Here is a 25014-nt window from a genome sequence, read left to right on the forward strand (position 1 = left end):
TGACAAGAACTAGTTCAGTTTGTGGTAAACTGGGTCCCCGTGCACTGTTGATGACAGGATAAATACAGCTCTTCTGGAAGGCAGTATTTTAAGAGTTAAAAATATTCACATATTTTAACAAAGTAATTCCATTTCTAGAAAGTTGTTCTTATCAAATAGAGTTATTCAGAGGTTTGGGTAAAGGGCTATTTGTAATAGTAAACATAGAAACTTTTTAAATGCCTTAAAATTAAAAGAATAAATACGTTGTGGGGGCTTCCCTGGTGGTGCAGTGGTTGAGAGTCCGCCTGCCAATGCAGGGGACACGGGTTCGTGCCCCGGTCCGAGAAGATCCCACATGCCGCAGAGCGGCTGGGCCTGTGATCCAAAAAAAAAAAAAAAGTTGTGGTATAGCCATATAATGTAATACAGGCATATAAAGAACATGTGTTTGAAGAACACCATGTAATGTGTGAAACAAAAAGGATATACAACTATACCGTATGGTTTCAAGTGTGTTTTGACCAAAATAAATGTAAATAAGCAGGGGGGAAAATGATTTCAAACCTGAAGTTTGAAAGCATGTGGACTTATGGATGATTTTTAATTTTCTTCTTTATGTATTTTGTTTATCTCTGTAGATTTTCTACAGTTAACTTTTACTTTGTAAGTTTACTATCATAATGCATGGAAGAGAAGGTTTAGATTTGGGGTGAGCATCAATAAAGGATGCAAGAGTAACCAGTTCTGTTTTGTGAATTCTCCAGTTTTAGTTTTGGAGTTGTTTGTTTGTTTTTGGTTTTGGTTTTGGTTATTGCAGCAGCTTTATTGAGATATAATTCACCTATCATGCAAGTCACCCACTTAAAGTGTACATTCAGTGGTTTTTAATATATTCACAAAGTTGTGTAGCCATCAGCACACAATTTTAGAACACTTTCATTGCCCCTGAAAGAAATTCTGTACTGATGAGTAGTCATTTCTCATTTCCCCCAACCTCTTCAGTGTTAAGCAAGCACAAATCTACCTTTTGTCTCTATAGATTTGTCTGTTCTGGACATTTCATGTAAATAGAGTCATACAGTATGTTCTTTTGTGACTGACTTCCCTCACTTATAATGTTTTCAAGGTTCACCTGTGTTGTAGCACATATTAGTACTCCATTCTTTTTATGGCCAAATAATATTTTACTATATGGATATACCACAGTTTATCCATTTATCAGTGAATAGACATTTGGGGTTGTTTCTAGTTTTTGTGTGTGTGTGTGTGTGGCACGTGGGCCTCTCACTGCCGTGGCCTCCCCCGCCGTGGAGCACAGGCCCCAGACGCGCAGGCTCAGCGGCCATGGCTCACGGGCCCAGCCTCTCCGCAGCATGTGGGATCCTCCCGGACCGGGGCACGAACCCGTGTCCCCTGCACCGGCAGGCAGACTCCCAACCACTGCGCCACCAGGGAAGCCCCTGTTTCTAGTTTTTGATTATTGTGAATAATGCTGCTGTGAACATTTGTGTACAGGTTTTCATGTGGACATATGTTTTCACTTCATTCTAGGTACATACTTAGGAGTAGAAATGCTGGGTCATATGGTAACTTGAGTTTTTTTAAATTGTTTTTAAATTAACTTCTTACTTAACCCTGTTTCTGACAAGTAGTATATGTTCCTCATCTCCTAGACTTCTGACAGATGGGTGGCTGAAGCCATGGACAACAATTTCTTTTATCTCTACACTTACTCCCTTGGTGGTATCGTCAGACTTACTCACTTTCAACTCTCAAATAAATATCTTCCTAGACCTTGGGCCGGAACTTGTCTATCCAGTTGCCTAATTGACATCTCTATTTCCTTGCCTAATAAGTACCTCAAAGTTAACAGCTCCAAAACTAAGATCCTGGTCTTCCCCTCCAGTCTGACCAACCCATAAGTCTTCCTCATATCAGTTACTGGTCATGCCATTCTTGCTTACGCCAAAATTCCTGGAATCAGTCTTCTTTCTCTTCCGTATCCCAAACCCAATCCATCAGCAAGTTCTGTGATCCTACCTTCACAATAGAACTATAATCAAAACAGTACCTGGTCACCATTCAGTAGAGATCATGATAAAATATAAGCCAGTTTGTGGCACTCTTCTTAACCAACCTCACCCATACCCTGTTTTCTCCTTTGGTGTCATCGCTGTTCTCTCCTCCGCTTCCTGCTGACCTTGCTGCAGCCACAGCTTCCTCAGCCAGTGCTTGCCTGAGGGCTTTGCAGGTACTATTTTTTCTGCTTGCTTTTCCCCAGATTTTGGCAGGCTTCGCTCCTTAACCCCTCAGCTCTTCACCCAGATGTCATTTTTCAGTGAAGCCTTCACGGACTACCATCTTGAATAATGTGTCCAGTTCTCATCACTCCCAATCCCCCTTCTCTGCTTTTTCTTCAAAGCATTATCTTACCTCTGACATGCTGTATATTTTGCTTTATCTTATCTTAATATTATGTGTTCTCATCACCCCTCCTCTTTTAGACTGGAAGCTTCTTAAAGACATGGATTTTTGTCCACTTTGCTCATTGATGTCCCCAGCACCTAGAACAGTTCTTGGCACATGGTAGGCACTAAGTAAATACTGTTGAAATAACATTTCTTTCCAGTCTTTTTCTATGCATTTTTATATAGTCAAGATCCAGCTTACTCAGAGACTTTAACCGTGTATCTTTTTTTTCTTGTATCAGCGGTCACTAATTATATCATAGTAATTTCCCCATAACATTAGAACTACATAAAATACAGGCAGCCCCCTCTTGCATGTTCCAGTATGCACAAATTTCAGTTACCACAGTTCGGTTATATAACGTGAGTCTCCCAGTTCAGCACAATTCAGAATTCCATTACCATGGTGTATTAACTGTGAGTAGCTGCATAAAATACAAACTGCTGCTAACTCCTCAATTCACAAAACACTACATAAATAACAGATGCACATCATAACCAGTCACGGCATTTAAAAGTGTTGGTGACCGGTCACTGTGCATCTTAGTTCATGCACGTACAACAAAACATGCCATTGTGTTGCCTCCTTGATCCAGTGATAAACCCACATGACAGTTTACAAAAATGGGTCATCGAAAGAAGGAATTGGCCAACAAGGATGAGAATGCAGTAAAGAAATAAATAGTGATAATGCTGGAAGTGGGATTCATATAGAACCTCAGAGGAATTATAGAAGAACCAGCTGGTTGGAGAGACTCTAGATGTGTAGCCAAAGTAACTTAGTGAAGATAAACTTATCAGCATAAATGAGGAAAATGGTTGTGATGAAAAGGATAAAGATGTCCCAGAGGAAGTGATGCCAGCAAAAAGCTTGGACTTATATACACTACCAAACGTAAAATAGCTAGCTAGTGGGAAGCAGCCACATAGCACAGGGAGATCAGCTCGGTGCTTTGTGACCACCTAGAGGGGTGGGATAGGGAGGGTGGGAGGGAGGGAGACGCACGAGGGAAGAGATATGGGGCCATATGTATATGTATAACTGATTCACTTTGTTATAAAGCAGAAGCTAACACACTATTGTAAAGCAATTATACTCCAATAAAGATGTTAAAAAAATAAAATAAAAGAGCTCTCAGAGATGATATTGCATGACACTGAAAGCACAAAGGATAAATGTTGGAAGCTGATCCAAACTTAAAAAGGCATATGACAGTTTTCCAAAGCAAAGAAGATACTGTGCATCATACGTTATATGCCTTACAAAGAAGACAAGCACTGTTCAAATGACTCTTCATAAGTTTTTTACAAAGAAATAAAACACTTTAATTCTTAATGTTTTAGATTACAGTGTACTAAATAAATACTATTGATAGTTTTACTATTTTTTTCATTTCACTAAACATGTATAACTGATAGTAAAAAAGTTTTCAGTGTTCTGACAAAAATTCCTAAATGTCATAGAATAAATTAGTTTTTCCCATTGATTAAAATCACTTTACATGGTTTCAGCTTGCACATTTTTTTTCAGTCCTGTACTACCATGCAAAGCAAAAACTGCCTGTATTTGAAGTGGTTATACATATACTATTCTATTGTATGAATATGCCATAATTTATTTATCCATTTCCCTATATAAGTGGTTTCTAATTTCAAACTACTGAAGATAATTCTGTAACAACTTTTTAAAAATAAATCTTTACATTTTTTATTGTTTTCCCAAAAAAAATAGAGTTGTAAAGGTATAACTAGTGAGTAGAAAAGTTTGGACATTTTAAAAGATCTTGAATATATAGTACCACATTATCTCCTAGAGCAATTGTGCCATTTCACACGTCCATCAACAGTGTGTGTATCTGTTTCACCATGGTCTAGTACAAGTATTACTTTTCAGATCTTCACTAATCTGATAAGCTTGAAAATGATGTCTCAATGTAATTATATTTGTATTTCTTTGATTTCAAGTGAGGTTGGGTATTTTTACATTATTTGCTGGCTACTTTTATGAAGTGCCTTCAAGTTCTTTGCTTATTGTTTATTTTTCTAATGAGGATTGTTCAGTTCTTTATTTTTAAATGATGTACTTTATTTTATGATAATCCTCTCATTTTAATGATTATTAGTTTAAGTACCTGTTCATATTAACAATTATAAAGGGAAAAACTCACAGTTGATCCCTCTTCTCAGATTTTGAAAGTCCTACTCTCCAAACATTTTTCAATAGCAGTTTTTATTTTTATGGAATTGAAACATATGGTAGACATTGTTATGTGACTAGCAATAAGAAGTTAGCGTTCTCCAGAGAAATAAGACCAATAGAATATATATAAAGAGGTTTATTTTAAGGAATTGGCTCACATGATTGTGGGGCTGGCAAGTCTGAAATATGTAGGGCAGGTTGGCAGGCTGGAAACTCAAGCAGGAGTTAATGCTACAGTCCTGAGGCAGAATTCTTTCTTCTACTGGAAACCTCAGATTTTGCTCTTAAGGACTTCAGCTGATTAAATGAGACTTCCATATTATTGAGGGTAATACCCTGTACTTTAAAGCCAACTGATTGTAGATGTCAGACCACATCTACAAAATACTGTCACAGCAACACCCACACTAGTATTTGATTAAATAACTCAGTACTATAGCCTAGCCAAACTGACACATAAAATTAACCACTAAAGTATTATAGTTTTGGCTACACTTCATTGGAAGTATAGCAGACTGAGATGCTGTGGTTTGAGTTAGTAGATGAAGTCTAGGTATTACTGCTGGTTAACATGAGCAGATAGAGTGACTGTAATCATTTTTTCATGAAGACCAGCTGGTCTGATTGCCCAATGGCTACCTTGAAACTTCTTGAAGCTTCCTTCTTTAGCATGTTTTATATTTAATACAAAACTAGATATCTTCATAAGTGTCCCAAACTAAAACTAAGTGGGCCAGATGCCCAGGGTTGATTTACTCCTGGATCAATTGATATGAAGAAGATACCTCTGTAGCATTCAGCTTTAATCTTGTCTAGGCAGCAGGGGGTGGGAAAGGCGAAAAAGTAGAAGACCCAGCAATCCATCCCAGGGCTTGGCCACAGAAGTTCACATGCAGTGCTTCTTAGTCTAGACTTGATGGTCAAGTCTGATCAAGGAGATGGCCATGTAGATCTACCAGGACACTCATCTGGGGACATTTAATATGTCAAGAGTTTCTCTAATCTTAGGAATTGCTGCTGAGCTGTCTCATCCTGCTATTTAATGAATTAAATCATGAAGCAGCGCATAGCATAAGCACACAGAGAAACTGTTGGCTGATGTTTGTAAGAATTTTAAAAAAATAAAAATAAAAAACAAGATACCTTTAAAGATACCTCTTATAGCTACTCTTTAGGATTACTAAGTACCGAAGTGCTTTGCATACACACACACACACACACACACACACACACACACGCACGCACGCACAGAATAATTCTTTCTTAATTTGGACAGGAACTTGGATAAAGACTATCCTTTTAATTATCTGTAAATAAAGTTGTTAAAACAACCTACTTGAGAGAGGGGACTTCACAAATTTTAGTTTTTTATAACAAGCTTCTAATTTATCCATTTATTAAAACATGTTTTAGAGAATTCACAAGTAGATAAGTCTGGTACTTTATATGCTTCAGGATAGAGACACTAAAATGTCATTAAAAAAAAAACGTGTAATAATTGGTTTGAATTATGGGCTTATAGGTTAGTCTCAGGTCCTAGAGCCACCTCACACCTGAGCTGAATCCCGCTTCTACTGCTTATGAGCCCTGAGCCTTAGGCTAGTTACTTACCCTAATAGTACCCATCTCAGAAGGTAAGACATTTGTGTGAAAGGCATAGAACAGTTTGGCATATAGGAATGCTAGCTGTTATTCTTTCTTGTAATCAATTTGAAGTAATGGCCCTACTACTTCTAAGATTAAGGGAAAGCCTGTGACAGTCTGTTTCTTTATGTTTTAATTAAATTTAATTGCACTTTCATATGCTTTTGTTTCTGCTTTCAGTGAATCTTCCCTACATCCATCCCCTTTTCTCCAAAAGAAAACACTCCAGCCCTCTTTCCCATATTGTTCTTCCCTTGAAGTCTCAGGATTACCAGCTGTTCTTAGACTTTCTTCATGCTTCACAAATTCCCTTTCCCGGACTTCAGTTGAACTAAAGTCACTTTGTGGATCATATTTCTCATTTTCCCTGTTAAACTGATTGTTATGCACCCTGGGAAGGGAAGCTGTGTACTGTACAAGGTCTTACTGGGTCCTAGGTCTGAAAGGTGACCCCTGTTTTAGTACTGTTTTTTTATAGGAAAGGATTTGCATTTGTCAGTTATGTAAATAAAAACCACAATTCTATTAGTGTGAAATTTTCTCTTTGATGTCCTTTTAAGAAGTGAAAGAGATAAAAGTCATTATTAGTAAAATACTGTATGAAAAATCAAAGTGAATGAATATAATTTTGGGGTAAACTATGTCTATATGTTGCAGGTTCCTTGCGGCTTATAAAGGATACTGAAAAGTTGTCATAAGATGCGAACTTTTTCATGGAAAAATGAAAATTTTCAGAAGTAGTTAAATAACTGTACTTTATTCTTCATTGGTGGTACCATTGCTCCCTCAAACTCAGTTGCAAAGTTAATTAAAATATTTGAAGGAAAACAAAAAAATTTTTTTAGTCTTAAAACTTTTTAAGGGTATTGACCCAATTATTTTAGTCAAATGTTTGCCAACTGCATATGTTAAGGAAAACTTATGCTTAAAACCTTTATGATGGCTATATAAAGTATAAAATTCATGTACTTTTGCTTCAGATGAGTTGTATTTGCTATTCTTTGTATGCTTTAAAAAGTTTATTGGGGCCTCCCTGGTGGCGCAAGTGGTTAAGAGTCCGCCTGCCGATGCAGGGGATACGGGTTCGTGCCCCGGTCTGGGAGGATCCCATATGCCGCGGAGCGGCTGGGCCCGTGAGCCATGGCCGCTGGGCCTGCGCATCCGGAGCCTGTGCTCCGCAACGGGAGAGGCCACAACAGTGAGAGGCCCACATACCGCAAAAAGAAAAAAAAAAAAAAAAGAAAAAAAAAAAAGTTTATTGGATAATTGTGTTTAATTGAACAATAAGCTTTAATTGCTGTTTTGTCAAATTGGAGCCAGTAAAGCCATGTCAGAATTACTGGCCAATTAATTATGCCACCTTAAAAACCTGTTGGACTGGGAAGCTAATTTACAAAAGTGACGTATTAACTGTTGGTTAATTTTGCCATCCACACCTAGGCTCCTACACACCGTGTTTTATCCAGTGTTCGTTGGGCCACGATAGCATGGCTTAGTACATTCGGTCCTCATTTTTCCTGGATTTCATATTTGCAGATCTGCCTACTCGCTAAATTTATTTGTAACCCCCAAATCAATACAGTGCTTTCACGTTCGTTTATGTATGGCATAAGGAGGGAATTTGAGTTGCCCAACTGTGAGTTTCCAGCTGAGGTTGAACAAGGGGACATTCTCTCTTCTTGTTTCAGGTCTCATACTATAAACATGTCCTTTTTGCAGTCCATGTAATGCCATATGTTTTGCATTTTTGTTCCTTTTGTTGACAATTTCTCTGTTTAAAATGGCCCCAAGTGTAGTGCCAAAGTGTTGTCAAGTATTTCTAAATGCAGGAGGACCTTGATGTACCTTATGGAGAAAATACTGTGTTAGATAAGCCTCATTCAGACATGAATCATAGTGCTGTCAGCTGAAACTTCATTGTTAATAAATCAACAATATACATATTAAATAAGGCATCTTTAAACAGAAACACACATTAATCAATGTTATGTATTGATCAGTTAATGCAACTGTGTGACCAGAGGCTTGCAGGAAGCCAACCTTGTGTTTCCTCTAGCAACAATGGTTCTGTGTTCTCTAATTCTGTGAATAACGAGAATCAACTGTATTTGTGTTAAAGGCTAGGGCCTTGATGTCAGTCTGGTTTTAATTTTTAAACATTTTGTTCTCATTTGCAAATTGTGCTCTGCATCTTTAGGACTGATGAAGTACTTGCCTAATCAAGGTACAAATATCCTTCTCAATCTACTGTTGTAATAATGTGGCCTGATAGGATCTAGGGCTAGATTGGGTAGTGAAGAAATAACTCTGGGACAGAAGAAAGTCTGATTTTTAAGAAATACAAGTTTTCCAAAGAGGCAAGTATTTATTAGATTGAATTTTAGCATCTTAATAAAAATGTAGGTTCTTCCAGAGGGTATTTTCAACATCTGTTGTCACTGAGAATTTTATTTAAATAATAATTACTTAATGAATAGATTAAATTACAACTTAAATCCAGAATCTAGATAGCAGTATCTTTTATCTGTAAAAACTACATTATTTTAAATAAAACTTCAGTGCTTGGCCTTCTCATATCCTTTGTTTTAATGGCATGCATTCCATATCTTAAAGCATTGTATGGAATCTAAAATCAGAACTGTCCAAAAAGTTTTCCAGGGTTCTTTGTGTTTAGAGTTTTTGTTACTGTTTTTGTGGTGGTTGTTACTTCTACTGCCTTGTCCTCTTAAATTTCTTTATGTATTTTTCTTGACCAGTTCTATACTACCCAAGAACTCAGGCATTTGATATTTTTTAATTTTATTTATTTATTTATGGCTGTGTTGGGTCTTCGTTTCTGTGTGCGGGCTTTCTCTAGTTGCGGCAAGTGGGGGCCACTCTTCATCGCGGTGCGCGGGCCTCTCACTATCGCGGCCTCTCCTGTTGCGGAGCGCAGGCTCCAGACGCGCAGGCTCAGTAATTGTGGCTCACAGGCCTAGTTGCTCCGCGACATGTGGGATTTTCCCAGACCAGGGCTCGAACGCGTGTCCCCTGCATTGGCAGGCAGATTCTCAACCACTGCGCCACCAGGGAAGCCCTGATATTTTTAGAGAATTTTAAAGCAACGTAAAAGATTTTCGTTTCTAAAATTTATGAAACTGATAGTTACAAGTCGTGAATTTAAGCCCTGCTTCTGCAGTCGTTTAGCTCTTAGTTAAAGGAGATCATTTAACTGTCTTGATGCAAGAACAGACCAAATGCCCTGGAAATCCACTGTGGCTTATAAATTACAAGGTTTGATGCCTGGGTATGGATTAATATTTTATTTCAGAGGAGCCAAAATGCTTTTCTCCTCAACTTGCCTGCCCTCCATTGAGTCTTCTCTCACCTCCCCTTACATCAGTTTACCTTCTCTCACCTCCCCTTACATCAGTTTACTAGTGGCTGATAAGGGATTAGAATCCTATTCTTTTTCTTCTCAGCCATGTGACCTTAGAAACTACTGTCAGTTGATTTGCTCTTAAAAGTTCTATTCAGTTTACCAAACCTCTTTGAAAGCCCTTATTACCAGACGCTGTGATAGGCATCAAGGGTACAGAGAAGGAAAGAAACCATTCCTCTGACCTTAATCTCAATTTCTAATCCAATAGAGAAGATAGACAAATAACAAGTAATTGTAATAGAGTGTTACAGTTATAATAGAAGCAATATGTACCTGGTGGGGGGGAGGGTTGTTTGTTTTGCACCCCTCAAAAACCAGTGTGATTAATTCTGTTTGAGTAGCTAAGAAAAATAGAGGAAGAGGTGCTCCTTGCTCAGAGTTGAGAAGAATGAGTAGTAGTTTACCAGGTCCAAGTGTGGGAAGCATACAGGCACAACAAGGGCCTTTGCAAGCCTTTTGGCACAAAGGAACACGGTATTGTATATGTTCAGCAAACTAAGAAGTATTGTATATAGACAAAGCATAGAGGATGTGTGTTAGGTGCTAGATGTTGGAGTGTTCTATCTGTATGCTATGCTGAGGAATTTTTTAAATGTATTATGAAAATTCAAATACACAAAAGGAGAGAATAATGTAATAAATGCCCATGTACTTATCACCTAGTTTCTATTTGTAGTATTTAAAAGCAAAGTTCAGGCACTCATTATTTCACCTATTAAATACCTGCTAAAGAATTTCAACTCTGCACAGTGCAGAGTTTTAAACAAAGGATCAAAGAACGGAAGTCTGCAGCTCATCAAGGTTGCTCTTGGGAGTATGTGGAGGACAGATTGGAGGGAACTAGGACCAGGGGCAAGAGGCAGTTAGAAAGCAGTTTTATTTAAATCCAGGCAAGAAACGCTGAAGAGTGTCACACAGCAGGGGATGGATAAAGAGAAATCATTACAAGAGAATGGTCTGAAAAATCGCCTTGAGGAGTGGAGGGATGATGGGAAAGCTTTCGACAGCTTCTTAGCAAAGATGGGAAGTGTGGGTGTTTGGTCAGGTTTATAGGGAACAGTGTGCATGTTAAATGTCGAAATAGGGAAGTCCATTTGGCTGTAGGCACAGAGCTCAGAAGAGAGATTGCAAAGCTGTTCATAATGTAGGTGGTGGTGGCCATGTGTGCAGACAGAGCATGTAAAGGGAGGATGATAGCACCAACAGGGTCTGAGAGGCAAGCCTGTGGCCACCTCAAAGGGCCATGATTTCAAAAAGGAAATAGATACGGAAGTGGCCAGCCAGCAGAGTGACTGGCAAATTGTGAGGAAGTGGTAAATGTGAGTTTTACTTCATTTGCTTATGTGTGGTGTTCTTGCTTCCCCTTAGCCTCAACTCTTTCACATCTTATGCAACTTGCATTATCTCTGTCCTAAGTTCACCAGGCAAGTGGAACTTTAAGTTTGATGGCAAGAAAATCTGCTTTTCTTATGGACATTTAGTATATGCATACTTATCCTGCTACCCCTATTAGTTCATCCCTTTGGGAGCAGAAGGTGTGTATTCATTAGAGTGTCTTCACTTCACCAGTTAATTCAGAGCTTTGCACGTGATAGATATGCTATACATATTTATTAAAATGAATTAAGTGTCTGGCTTCTTTCCATACACTTGGTGTATGTTCATGTTATGGGCCAACTGTGGGTGTATATATTTTACATCACCTCTCTTTTCCAGTTTCTCCCAGAAAACGAGCTCTTATCCCTTTCTTCCCTCTCAAACAGCTGACAAAGCAGGAGGGAGGGAGATAGGAGAAACTTGCATTCTAGGTTGAGGGGATAGAGTGAGAACGGTCTGGAAGGTTGGACGGTGGCGTGTTTGTGATCCTGCAAAAATGTCCCCATGGCTGACCTGTAGGGGGCCAAGGGATGAGCAGAAGCTGGGAAGTAAGAGGGGATCGTGTCACAAACGGCCTGATATGCCAGGTGAAAGAGTCTGGACTTTATTCTGAGGACCACAGAGAGCCAGTAGGTTAAGTACAGTAAAAACATGAACACAAATTTCAGAAAGATTACTGATTTGTTAGGATTTTTTTTTTTAATGACAGGTTGTATTTAATGTTTCAAATTATTCTGTTTTGGAGCCACTGAAATGAATTGGAGCATTTAGAAATGCATTTAGAAAATAAGAATTACAAGTAGTTGGGGGATCACATTATAAATCTGACCTTTGCTTCTGCTTTCTTCTCCAGGGCCTGCTCTCTTTTCTGAGTGCCCCACTCATAGGTGCGCTGTCTGATGTGTGGGGAAGGAAGCCCTTTCTCCTCGGCACCGTCTTCTTCACCTGCTTCCCAATTCCACTGATGAGGATCAGTCCATGGTGAGTGGCTAGGTCCTCCATCATGACTGTCTGTTTTGGGTCACATGTGGACAATACATCTGCAGTGTGCTTTTTAACCTTTGCAAAACAGTTGTACCTGTGTTTTCACTTGAACTCTTCGGTAATACTGAAAGCTAGTAGGCAGTTGCCATCATGCCCACCTAAGTTCTTGACTTAGGTGAAGAAATAGAAAGAAAAGATGTCTCTAAGGGCAGCTGTTGTTGCCATGAGGTAAGTTACAAGATTGGGTCCTGGGAGGGGGCAGACAATCCCTGTACTCACTCAATTGTGGCTCATTTGACTTTGAAAATGTGTTGTTTTTTGTCAGCTCATTGCTCTAGGGCACTGACATGAACATAATTTATATCAAAAGGCAGGAGTCACTTTTGTGTGTACTGTACTAAGACCAATAGCCTATTCTAAATCATAATGTGAATTTTAATTTGATCTCATTTTTTCATGATAAATAAGGAGAGAATAGTTAGCATGTAGCCAAGGCTATTTAGTTAATAAAAATGGGTTGGAATTTGCACCTGAGCAGTAACTTAGTTTTTCTGGAGTACAGAGGATGGTATTTTGGCCAAAATTCCTGTTGCTGAGATGCTATTCCTATGTGAAGAACATACTTTAGAATGGAGGGTTTTTGTGTTTCAGTTTTTTGGGTTTTTTTAAAAAAATGCAATGAATAGTTTTGGAGGGGGGTGCTCATGTGAAAATACTCTCATTTGATTATCTGATAGGAATTTTATGTCAACATTTGTCATGTTCCAGATGTGTTGGCTATCTATAATGAATCATTTTATTTCCTACCAGATGAATTTTTATAAAATACTTTTTGGTATTGAGTCTTTCTGTCCAAGAACAAGTCATGCTTTTCTGATGAATTAGGGTTTTTTTTTTTTAATGTTCTCTCAGTACCTTAAAATTATTTTCTTCAGATCTTTAAATGATTTTACCTCTTCTCTTCCAGTTTTCATGCTGCTGCTTCTGCTACTTGTGTAGACTAATGAATAATGTTAAATAAAAGTAATGATTATGGACCTATCTAGGACCAATCTGCCTCATATATATGAAGGAAATATAATGTTTCATCATTGAGTATTAAGCTACCTTTTGGGTTGAAAAATACTTGTTCCTATTTTATTTAGAGATTTTCTTTTTTAAAATCAAGGTTGAATGTCAAATTTTATTTGATGCCTTTTGCATCAGTGGAGGTCATTTGAATTTTCTTCTTAGATCTACCAGCATGATGAATCATATTAATAGATTTCTAATATTGAAACATCCTTACATCCTAGGATTAAACCCTACTTTTTGTTCTGTGAGGTTCTGTTTGCTAATATTTTAACTAGATTTTTTAAGCATCTATGCATATGATAGAAATTTTTTGTCTTAATTAATTTTTAAAATGCTTCCTGCTTTTGCGTATATGTATTATTCTTAGCTAAAGCTAGGAAGTTTAGAAAGTTTTAATTTCTGTTCTGGCTACCTTTAAAAGTATAACTTTACTGCATACCCTTACTCTTTCGTTTTTTTAAACTGCATTTACTGAAACCCCTTGAACAATGACAAAATTAGTATGTTTCTCCTTCCTCTCCATCTTGATTATAATTTTATTAGTTGTCCTCTATATCTTTAAATATACATGTATTTTTAAAATTTATTTTTTGGTTTATAGTCTTTACATGATATCTTTGGCTTTGGTTATAAAAGTGTGTATACACTACCTCTCTCATGGGTGTTTAAAATAATCTTTTTATAGGTGGTATTTTGCAATGATTTCCATGTCTGGAGTCTTCTCAGTCACGTTCTCTGTGATATTTGCCTATGTAGCTGATGTTACTCAGGAGCATGAGCGAAGTACTGCTTATGGATCGGTAAGATAATAGATTGTTTTTTAATCAGAGAAATAATGAACATTCTACTAAAAATTCACTGGAAAGTGAGATTTTATTAAAATAGTGTTAAATAGTGACTTATGTAAAAGAAAATCCAAAGCAATTGAAATAAAAAAGGAGACTTATGAGAAGTTAAAATAGCAAGATAGAAATTGCTAGTAATTTATTTTCTGGTTTTAGTGTTGGAAGATTGACAGGATGTGTTGACTTGTCAGTTGCAAAGTTTTTTTTAAAGTTTGATTTGTTTCTTATTAGCTAATCTCTTGAGGAACCATAAACAGTAAACAGGTGCTACGATCATAGGTCTCTGTGTAGCTAATTAGAATTGGAGAGGTGATAAAACCTCAGCCATGTTAATCCGTTGTTACTGTATTGCTAGTTGTGTGACTCAGGCACTTATTTGGGACATGGTACTACAGAAAAAGGACTACATTCATTCAGCAAATAATTGCTGAGTGTATAACAAAAGTCATAGGAGAACTTTTTTGGGTAATTGACAATCATTTCTAATTTTCTTAGGCAAGATAATGGCACTATGATTACGTAGGAGAAGAAAGACCTGTAGAAGATGGCAGGCTGAAGCCATTTAGGTCAGAGTGTCACAACTCTGAAAATTATTTAAGTGGTTCAAGGGGAAAAGATGACAGACGAGCATTTGTGGGTATGTGTTCAGTGTGTGAACCTCTTGGGGTAATTGGATGTGGACAGGAAAAATTTTCCCTTCTTCCCTTTTAGGTTCTTTGGCCAGCATAATAATTAAATTGACGTAAGACTGATTAACAGGAGAAAAACAAATTTAATTTCATTTGTATGGGAGTCCCACAAAGATGTGAGATAACTCAAGGGAAGTCAGGCAATTGAGGCTTATATACCATCTTGAGCTAAGGAGAAAGAGGGTAGGGGTCTGGGGCTACAAAGGGAAGGAAGACAAATCACAGGAAGATGAGGAGAGCAAATATCTGGTAAACAAATGTTTGCCATTCCATGCAGTTAAGTCTGATATAAAAAGTTATCTTTACTATTTGCTCTCTTCCTGGCATAGGCCTCCTGTCTAAATTCTTTTAGGCTGTTAAGGGAAAGGTAAAAAGCTTTTCCTGAGTCTCCTGGGTCTTAATTGCCTTCAGCTAAAAACAATCCACATGCCAAAGTGGCACATTTTGGGGTGGCTTATTCTGCTCCCCTTCAGTGTGCATTGTGCTCTTCTCTCAACTTTCCTGTGTTTGACATGTTCCTAGTAAGAAGATGGAAGAAGAAAGATGATCTGGCTGGGTTGTTGAATGTTTGGAGGGGGATTGAATGCCAGAAACTTGGGTTACTTCTCTCCTGAGCCTTACTTTTTCTTTTAAATCCCACTTCCTGGTAGACAGTAAGTAGTCATTCAGTGTTGACTCAATGAATAATTGTATGGATCAATGATGGACATATAAGTCAGTCACTGCTGTTCCACAAAGCACAACAGCAATTTTTACTTTGTTGACTTTAGACATCAGTAGTTTAAAAACTTCTCCTTCGACCCCACTTACCCTGTAGCTATTACTTGCTCTCTCCTTTCCTTCTTCCCTCCTCCCCTGAATGTTTCGCATGTCATGTCCTAAAACAGGAGCATCTCCAGAGTGCTACGGAGAGGGAGAAGCAGGTAGGAAGGCTTCAAAGAAGGCAGGGTGTTCAAGGTGGGCTCTCAGGGTTGGTCAGCAGATTTGAGGGGTGCCACAAGCCTCATTTATCACACTTGCGCAGCTTTTCTCAACATCACAGAAGACACTCATTTCCCTCCAATTTTATTCGATTTTTGTTCCTTGCTTCCACCAGAAAAACCCCTCATGAAGCTGTTGTGCTAAGCAGTAGTACTTAGGAAAGATTTCAGAGAGAGAGAGTTCTGGAACCAAAGTGATCGTGACTTAGTTCCCCTGTCTCTAGCTCAGTTCTTCATCTGTAAAATGGCAGTTATAATAATGCCTGTTCGTAGGTATGTTGAGAGAAGTTACTGGGAGGAGAGCACCCTACTGAAATGTGCCCTCAGCCAGCATGTAAGGCTTCCTGACTTGGTCACAGGACCCAGGATTTGGCCAGTGGCTAACCTTTACATTTACCTCTACATATCAGATGTTGAGATGACAAACCTGAAAAAAGTAAAAGAAAAAAAGCTTGCAGGCTACCTTACAGATATAGGAGGATTTATTGCCAGTTAATTATAGGATTGTCAATCAAGTCTAGCTGAAATTCTAAGAAGCATTTTGAGATCTGTTGAAGAATATATATGTATATCTTCCTTACTAAAACTCCTCCAGTAAACAAAGAAAAGTGGTAATTCTTTCAATGGCTGCAATAATGAATTTAAGTTAATGAGAGACTGTTGTGGTGAAGTCATCCTTTAGATTTATTCACTGGTGGTGTATTGAGTGTTAAAGAGGGATTTTAGCTAAATACACAAACTAAGCAGGTAGGCTGCTTTAAGTTTTAAGAAAGATGCAACATTTTACATAGAATTTCATGGGACCATAGATTCTCAGAAACTCATTCAACAAGTATTTATTGCGCAATGTAACTAATCAAATAAAACAATTAGGAAACCACTGCTGCTCCCTGTCCCCTTCTGATATTTGAAATTTGGTGACTAACCTTTTTATTTTCATTTCCATATTCCACATGATTAAATTGGCTTCCAGAGTATTCATTATTAAATATTTTAATAACAGACTTTTTCCCACTATATTCCTGTTGTTTCTCACTATTACTACATGTATATAATAATTATGTTTTACTTTTTGCATACTTGAAGAAATTAAACTGATCTTTAAGTGTTATACCTGCTTCAGTGTACCACTGAGGGAATGGAGGGAGGAAGTTAGGGTATTATAGGTGGGCATTAGTAGACGGAGAGATGGGAGGAGGAAATCCTGAGCACTGTAGGACCTAACCAAATTGGGCTGTGTTAGGAGGAGGGGGTAGGCCTGCCCCTCTGTGTCTGAGAGCATTTGCCTTGCGGTACCATCTAAGTCAAGTTATGAAGCTTTCAGGTCTTTAGATACATAGACTTGTAAATAATAATGCTCGTGTCTTCTTCGTGTTTTTCAAGACTTAAAGATTCTCATTAAGATTTCTGCCTTTGGTAATTTCTCCATGGCAGTGTACAAATGTTTGAATTATGGAAATACCAGAAAATAGAGCACTTCTCCCTTAGAGCAGTGTTGCAGGATACATCACATGGATGGGAAAGATGAATTTAAAAGTTTACCATGGTTTGGAGTGCATCATTTATTTGATAATGAGCATTAATCTCATAATCAATCTTTTTTTTTTGTGGTACGTGGGCCTCTCACTGTTGTGGCCTCTTCCGTTGCGGAGCACAGGCTCCGGACGCGCAGGCTCAGCGGCCATGGCTCACGGGCCTAGCCGCTCCGCGGCATGTGGGATCTTCCCGGACTGGGGCATGAGCCCATGTCCCCTGCATCGGCAGGTGGACTCTCAACCACTGCATCACCAGGGAAGCCCTAGAGTGCATCATTTATTGATAATGAGCATTAATCTCATAATCAATCATTCTTTATCCCCCTTGTTTATATCTGAAGTAGTTACTGTATCCCCTTCAAATTTGTGGGGGAGCTTAGTAGAAGGCAGTCATTTTCTATTCAAAACTGATGTATCGTGTGTTCTTATATATTAAATTATTGTTAAATAGATAATAGTTTAATTCCATTGTTCTTAATGACCAAATCTTGAGTTATTGAACTATCTTTATCTTAGAATATGTCCAATTGGCTAGAATAGAATTATGATAGTAGAATTAGAAATGTCTTTGACAAATAACGAAATAAATGATTGAGTGTTTTCTTCTGTATACTCCATGATCTTTAGATTCTTTACACTTGGAATGCTGTGGAATTATAGAAGCAGTTTTAGCTGAAATTTAGGTCTAAGTCTGACTGCATTTTAGTGAGAAAGATGAATTTGAGAAATTGGAGAATGGCTTCCAGTTCTTGCTCATCTGTGTGAACTTAAGACATATATTGTTTCTTCATTTGTACATTGAATTGTAGAATATCTTCTCAATTTACATACAGTAATTTGATAAGGATTAAGTAGTGGAAAACGGTTATGAATAAATGAATGAATGACCCATTTTGTGCACGTATGATGTTAGTATTAGCACCTGAGGACCCTGCAGCAATGCTTCCGTAGCACGTGAGGATGCTGCAGCAGTGCTCCCATAGCTGTTTGCATGTCATTGCAATTTATAATATAAAGTTACATGATTGCCTTGATCTTCCTAAATAAAATGAAAAACCCTGAAGGGCAGGAGCTCTGTCTTCTTATTTATCTGGCACATAGTAGATGCTCAATAAATATTGAACCAGGGAATTCCTGTTCTCCAAATTAGAATTCTCTATACCCCCTTTTTTTCCCCAGAAATTTTTTTACTTTTGGCTTTTATAATATTTTTAGTATAATACTAATTTCCAATACGTTGTATTTTCACATTCAGTTGGGGGGTGATGGATGAAGAAGAAATGTTATTGGCTACCCAGGAGTCATAATTTCAATCATAGATAGTGATTTCTGTAGTTTCTATTAAAATCAATTAGAAGTTTAAATAACCAACTTATTATAAATGTGCTTTTGACACTCAGTCTGGTTATAATTTGGAGACTGCCCATTTAAGCTTCTGAACATTCAGATTACATTTCAAATTAAAGGAGCCTTCTACGTGCTTGTAGGAAAGCAGTGTGAAGAAGCTTCACATGGATTCAAGTTGCAAGGGTCATCAGTTGAGTCAGTGGTCTCTGGTGTTAGGTGGAGGTTGGGAGTGAGGTGACAGCATGACAAAAGTCCCTAGCCTGGGGATTTCTCCATTTAAAAAGCTTTGACGTCTCCCCCAACAAACCTTTTCAGATTTTTTGTTGTTGTTATAGCTTTTTCTAAGATTACCAGAGATTTTTCCCCCTCTCAGTGCTAATGAAATGGTGAAACAGTACATGTTTTTGGAAGATGAAATCAAGCCTAGTCTCTGAGTAATTTGTAGATTTTATCATCAACCCTGCAGAAATGTTTTTCATACCTTTCTCTCTACATCCCCATTCCCCAAATAAAGAAAATTAAAACATGTATATTTTATTTATGGGGAAGGTTTTACAATTTTTATTTCTAACAAATCATTATTTTGTATTCTTGTAGCCTTCTAGAATAACTCCAATTAGTTAATAGCTTGTGAACAAGTCCTTAAAACAAAATTACTTTCATTCTTACAAGTTGTGTGCAACACAATCCTTTTGTCTTTTGAAAGGCAGGGATGGATGGCTTTAGGTATGTACCTGTGGGAACCTGGATGAGAACAGGAATATAGGTGTGCACCCGCAGCAGCTGGGACCCTGGGTGAGAGTGTGCTTTTTCCATAGGTCTCGGCCACATTTGCGGCCAGTCTGGTCAGCAGCCCAGCCATTGGAGCATACCTGTCCGCCAGTTATGGAGACAGCCTTGTTGTGCTGGTGGCCACAGCGGTGGCTCTTCTGGACATCTGCTTCATCTTATTGGCTGTTCCAGAATCTTTGCCAGAGAAAATGAGACCTCTTTCCTGGGGAGCTCCGATTTCTTGGAAACAAGCAGACCCTTTTGCGGTAAATAAAAACATGAAAACATTTACTTTCCTAAATATCTTTCTAAGCCATGCAAATAAAAGAACATTCCTGCAGCCTCAAGCATCCTAGCAGTTGTTGATCTATTTTTTTTTTTCTCCAGTACAAATTAGAAAAAATGTATTTGCAAGTAAGGGACTGAGGTAGACTGTACACGAAGGAATATATAGAATTGCTACTTCTTAAGTCAAGCATGTGGTTATCCTATGGGAAGAGACAAGAAATGTCCAGTTTATCCCTGATGAAGACTTGGGAAGGAAGGTTTTTTTCTTTTTGCATAGTTGTTTTCATCCTTTTTTTAACAAAATAAATGAAAGTGGCCATTTGAAGTGGTTGTTTCGGTTCACTTAAATTCAAAAAGGGTAAATGCATTTGGACCAATTAAAGTAGTTATCATCTAAGTTGTTAATATACACCCACGTTGAACAGAGGCTTTAAACTTGTCTTTTGCAGATTGAATGGAGTCTTTGTTTTCTCTTTTGTCATGGGGGAATCCCATTAACAACTAGAAAAAGTACTGAGAAGAAGAATCTTGCTCTCCCCACCTTCTCTGGTTTGAAATAGTTCTTGAAGAAAATATGTGCAGAAAAAAATAACCAGAGATTTGATATTTGCTTTTTTTCCCTTAAGCTTACCTTTTAGGAAAAATACATATAAGAAAACTAACTCATGAGAAATTCTTTTCTAAAAAGCTCCCTCATTGTATGACCTGTGGACCCTGCTCATTCTGTTTGTGCTGTAATGTCAGATATCAAGAAATAGGTCTGGAGAAAAGGAAACCAGGAGTGGAGCCAGTCAGACCTCCCACCTTGTCAAGCTACACAGAGAAATTCCTCTGTGAAGTGCAACTATTGTGGCTTACTTTTCAGGGCTGTTATGAGGATTGCAGTGAATGTATATAAATTAACCAGTCTAGTGTCTGGTATATAGCAAGGTCCCAATAGACATTAGCTACTTTTGCTTTTAATTATATGAAGGTTACAGTTACGATCACCTAGAATGCACTGCAGAGCTCTACACTCTGTAGACAACTTTTGGTGCACCTTTTGGTCTACTCAGACGTCCTGTGTAGAGAGGAGTATAGGATTTTGGAGAAGGTTGTTAAATTCAAAAAGTTGTTACTGGTCAGAGAATCTTGTCGTCACTGATCCCATGGCTGGAGCATACTTATTTGTCTACAAATTTTAAAGGCAAATTTAATGTTAACATTTTAAAGAATAGAGTAAATTTATGTGTAATGAAAACACTGTACTGTTTATGGCTTTAAAGGAGTTGTATTATGAATGAAAGAGAGAGATGAGATTTTCTTAAAAGGTTCTGAAGCAAAAAGGTTTTTTCAGGGTCTGTTCATAGGATGTTCAGGGTCTGTTTCAGGATGTGAACCAGTATTGTTAACAAAGAGAGAAAGCTGTAATATTTGAAACATACCTCTGAAATTAGGACTTCTAACCTCCTTAAAGAGATGGTGATAGATTTAATGTTAAGGCTCAATTCCTTTTATAATCCATTCATCTTTTGTTATCTACCTTAATAGATCAAAACAGTGCAGCCAATATCCCAGAATATCAGTGACATCAGTATCTATTTGCTTTTTATATGTTTCTGTTTCTGCTTATTCCTAGTCACTGAAGAAAGTTGGAAAAGATTCTACCGTCTTACTAATCTGCATCACCGTTTTTCTTTCATACCTTTCTGAGGCTGGACAGTATTCAAGTTTTTTCCTCTACCTCAGGCAGGTGAGTAGTGAGTGCCTAGTAGCTTTTGAACATGAGGAAAATCAGAGATTGGGATCTGGCTAGAGGTATTTTGTGGGAAAACACTGTAGAGAAAAAAATTGTGTTAACTTGCTTCTAGTTATAAATGTAGGTGCTGACATATAATTAGTAGTCAGGAGACCTTTAGTGCAATAATTTTTAAAATACAATAAAATGTTTACCGTGGAAAAAATTTCTTTGAGAGTTATACAGAAAGAGAATTAGTAGAAACAGAATTTTTTTTTTTTTTTTTTGCGGTACGCGGGCCTCTCACTGTTGTGGCCTCTCCCGCTGCAGAGCACAGGCTCCAGACGCGCAGGCCCAGCGGCCATGGCTCACGGGCCCAGCCGCTCCGCGGCATGTGGGATCCTCCCAGACTGGGGCACGAACCCGCGTCCCCCGCATCGGCAGGCGGACTCTCAACGACTGCGCCACCAGGGAAGCCCAGAATTTATTAAATCTTTAATAATACCCATTAAATTTCACAGAGAGGTAAAGTTTATTTCAGAAGTGCCCTGACCCCTGGGTCTGATCACAGCCAGCTTGCTTAGCCATCTGTAGTAGGCCATAGCTCAACACCACTGTAGACTTCAAGGTGGCTCACAAATAATTACCAAAATAATCTTTTCTCCCTTCTGATTTTTCTCTTTAAAAATTTACACTTTACTTTGACCTCCCCAAAAGGCAATTGACTTATAGCAATTTTTTTAAAAAGTTCCCTTTTCCAACTGTTGTTTTAGGTCTCTGGGATTGCTAAGACCTGAGTTGCCTTCCATTGCAATCCTGTCTTGGTCTTTTACTGATTTCACTGGAAGTCCTCCTAATGGTTTACTCCACTTTGTCAAAGCAAGCCTCCTCCTAAGATAAATACCACTATTTTTAGAGATATTTTTAAATAAAATTTGTTAAATTCTCCATTCTCATAGTTTTCCTGAGAGTATGAGACTATAATATTTTATATGGTGTCATGTTTAAGTAAAACGTTTTTCAAGCAGTTTTATTTTTGTTTTGCTCATTATGGTGGGTGGATGTTGGAGATTTAGAAGGAAGAGTGGTGAGATAGTGTGGTTAATGTAGAAAATTATATATGCATACATTAAATTACATTAAATTTGCATTTAATGTAGAAAATAATGTAGGAAAAATGGGAAAGTCCAAGGAAGAAAGTGAAAAAACATGTCTCCTTCTGAAAGTGTTCAACATAGAGTTCCCAGCAAATCTATTTCTAGGTATATAGCCAAGAGAATTGAAAACACATACCTATACAAAAACTCTTACACAAATTATTATTCATAGTAGCCAAAAAGTAGAAACAACCCGTATGCCTATTAACTGATGAAATGGATCAACAAATGTGAAATATCTATACAATGGAATGTTATTATTTGGCAATAAAAAGCAGTGAAGCACTGATACACACTACAGCATGGGTGAACTTTGAAAACATTATTATAAGTGAAAGAAGCCAGACCATATATAGTATGATTCCATTTGTATGAAATGCTCAGAATAAATAAATCCATAGAGATAGAAAGTAGATTACTGGCTAGGTGGTAGAGTAGGCTGGGGGAATGGGAATCCTAATGGGGTACCATGTTTCTTTGAGGAGTGATGAGAGCTTTTAAAATTGATCATGGTGATAATTTACCAACTCTGTGAATATAAAACTAAAACCATTGAATTGTACACTTGTAATGGGTGAATTGTATGGTATTTTAATTCTGTCTCAATAAAGCTGTTTTAAAAAGTATATTTACGGGGGTTGTGGGGAGGGATGGACTGGGAGTTTGGGGTGAGTTTGGGGTTAGTAGATGCAAACTATTACATATAGAATGGATGGACATCAGGGTCCTACTGTATAGCACAAGGAACTATATATTCAGTGTCCTGGGATAAACCGTAATGGAAAAGAATGTAAAAGAGAATGTATATTATGTATAACTGAGTCACTTTGCTGTACAGCAGAAACGGATGCATTTTAAGTCAATACTTGAATAAAAATATATATATATATTTACAAATTAGACTGAGAAATAGATTCCAATTTTTAAAAATTGCATTTGATTAGAGAGTAATAGGATATTGTTAATGTCAGCAGCACTGGTTTGGGAACCAGAGGTTCTAGCTCTAACTCTCTTTATTAGCTAGTTGTGTAACTTGAAGGAAGACGGTCATTTATGAAATGTGAAGATTGTATACAATAATTTTTAAAGGTTTTTTCTGAATTTTATAAAGTTTCAATAGATAGGGCAGATAAAAACTTGATACTTAAAACTTAAAAGTTTTAGTAGGCATTTCAGAGCTGCTGTTAAGATTAAGAGGCTTAGAAATCATTACCAGCTAACTTTGGCTGCTCATTAGAATTAGAATCACCATGGAAGCTTTTTAAAACATACCTGTGTCTGGACCCAGAGAGTCTGATTTAATTGGTCTCAGGTGGATTCCAGCATCTCATTTCTCCTCTCTCCCTTCTCTTCTCCCCTTCTCTGTTGCCCACATGATTTTAATGTGCAGCCAAAGTTGAGAGCCACTGACTTTGCCAGTGAGCATACTCTGTGTTGGCAGCATCAAAAATCGAATCATTTTCTTCATGTTCTCTCCAGCGCTTGATAATGTTATGTTTGTCTCTTGGTGGGTTGCGGATGGGGATGGATATGAAAAAAATAGGTAGGCCTACAATAGGATTTTTTTTTTTTGCGGTACGTGGGCCTCTCACTGTTGTGGCCTCTCCCATTGTGGAGCACAGGCTCCGGACGCGCAGGCTCAGCGGTCATGGCTCATGGGCCCAGCCGCTTTGCGTCATGTGGGATCCTCCCAGACTGGGGCACGAACCCGTGTCCCCTGCATTGGCAGGCGGACCCTCAACCACTGTGCCACCAGGGAAACCCCGAAAATATTATCTTAATATTTAATATTTGTTAAATTAAGTTGTGCTGCTTATAATGATTTCTTATGACAGATTTAGATATAAATTATCGGTTAAATAGGTTCAACTTTGAGCACTGCCTAATTTGCCATTGTCAAGGTTTTATGAACTTTCCTCAACTATTTTATTCTATGGCTTTAATGGAACATAACATTCCTTATTTTTATAATACCTGTATTACAAAGTGTTTTCATTTCCACAGGTCATAGGTTTTGGATCTGTTAAAATTGCAGCATTCATAGCTATGGTAGGAATTCTGTCTATTGTGGCTCAGGTGAGTGTTATTTTACCCATCCTTTTTTTTTTTTTTTTTTTTAATGTTTTTACTCTGAAGTAACTGTAGATTCATAGGAAGCTGCAAAGAAATATTCATGGAGATCTCCTGCACCACTACCTCAGTTCCTCTCCTCCTCTGCCATGGTAACATCTTATGTCCTGTGGTGCAATATCAAACCCAGTAAACTGACATGGATACAGACCATAGAGTTATTCCATTTTTAATAGAATCTTAAGGTTATGATTTAGGAGGAATTTAACACAACTTTTCAATACTTTATAGAGCACGTGTTGTTACCTCTAATGGATCAATTCAGCAAATAAAAATTTGCTTTTACAACCACCAACCACAATCTAACTCCAGTATTGCAAAATTAACCAGAAAAATGTTTCAGTATTATTTTAATATTGAAAATTAATGAAGGTGAAAAGCAGAAATGAAATTTTGTAACTATTA

The 25014-nt window shown here is 37.7% G+C and overlaps 1 protein-coding gene across 2 annotated transcripts in view; it reads left to right on the top strand.

The window, feature by feature from the left end:
* The window catches only part of MFSD14B (major facilitator superfamily domain containing 14B), a 63517-nt gene that overhangs the window by 31474 nt on the left and 7029 nt on the right, over window positions 1-25014 (top strand). For both annotated transcript variants that reach the window (XM_060101438.1, XM_060101439.1), the window contains exons 4-8: window positions 11946-12073; window positions 13836-13950; window positions 19365-19583; window positions 21224-21337; window positions 24484-24555. In XM_060101438.1, coding sequence (XP_059957421.1) covers window positions 11946-12073; window positions 13836-13950; window positions 19365-19583; window positions 21224-21337; window positions 24484-24555 — 648 coding nt within the window. The remainder of the gene's footprint in view (window positions 1-11945; window positions 12074-13835; window positions 13951-19364; window positions 19584-21223; window positions 21338-24483; window positions 24556-25014) is intronic.

Source organism: Mesoplodon densirostris, chromosome 6, assembly GCF_025265405.1.
Source record: "Mesoplodon densirostris isolate mMesDen1 chromosome 6, mMesDen1 primary haplotype, whole genome shotgun sequence".
Lineage (NCBI taxonomy): Eukaryota > Metazoa > Chordata > Mammalia > Artiodactyla > Ziphiidae > Mesoplodon > Mesoplodon densirostris.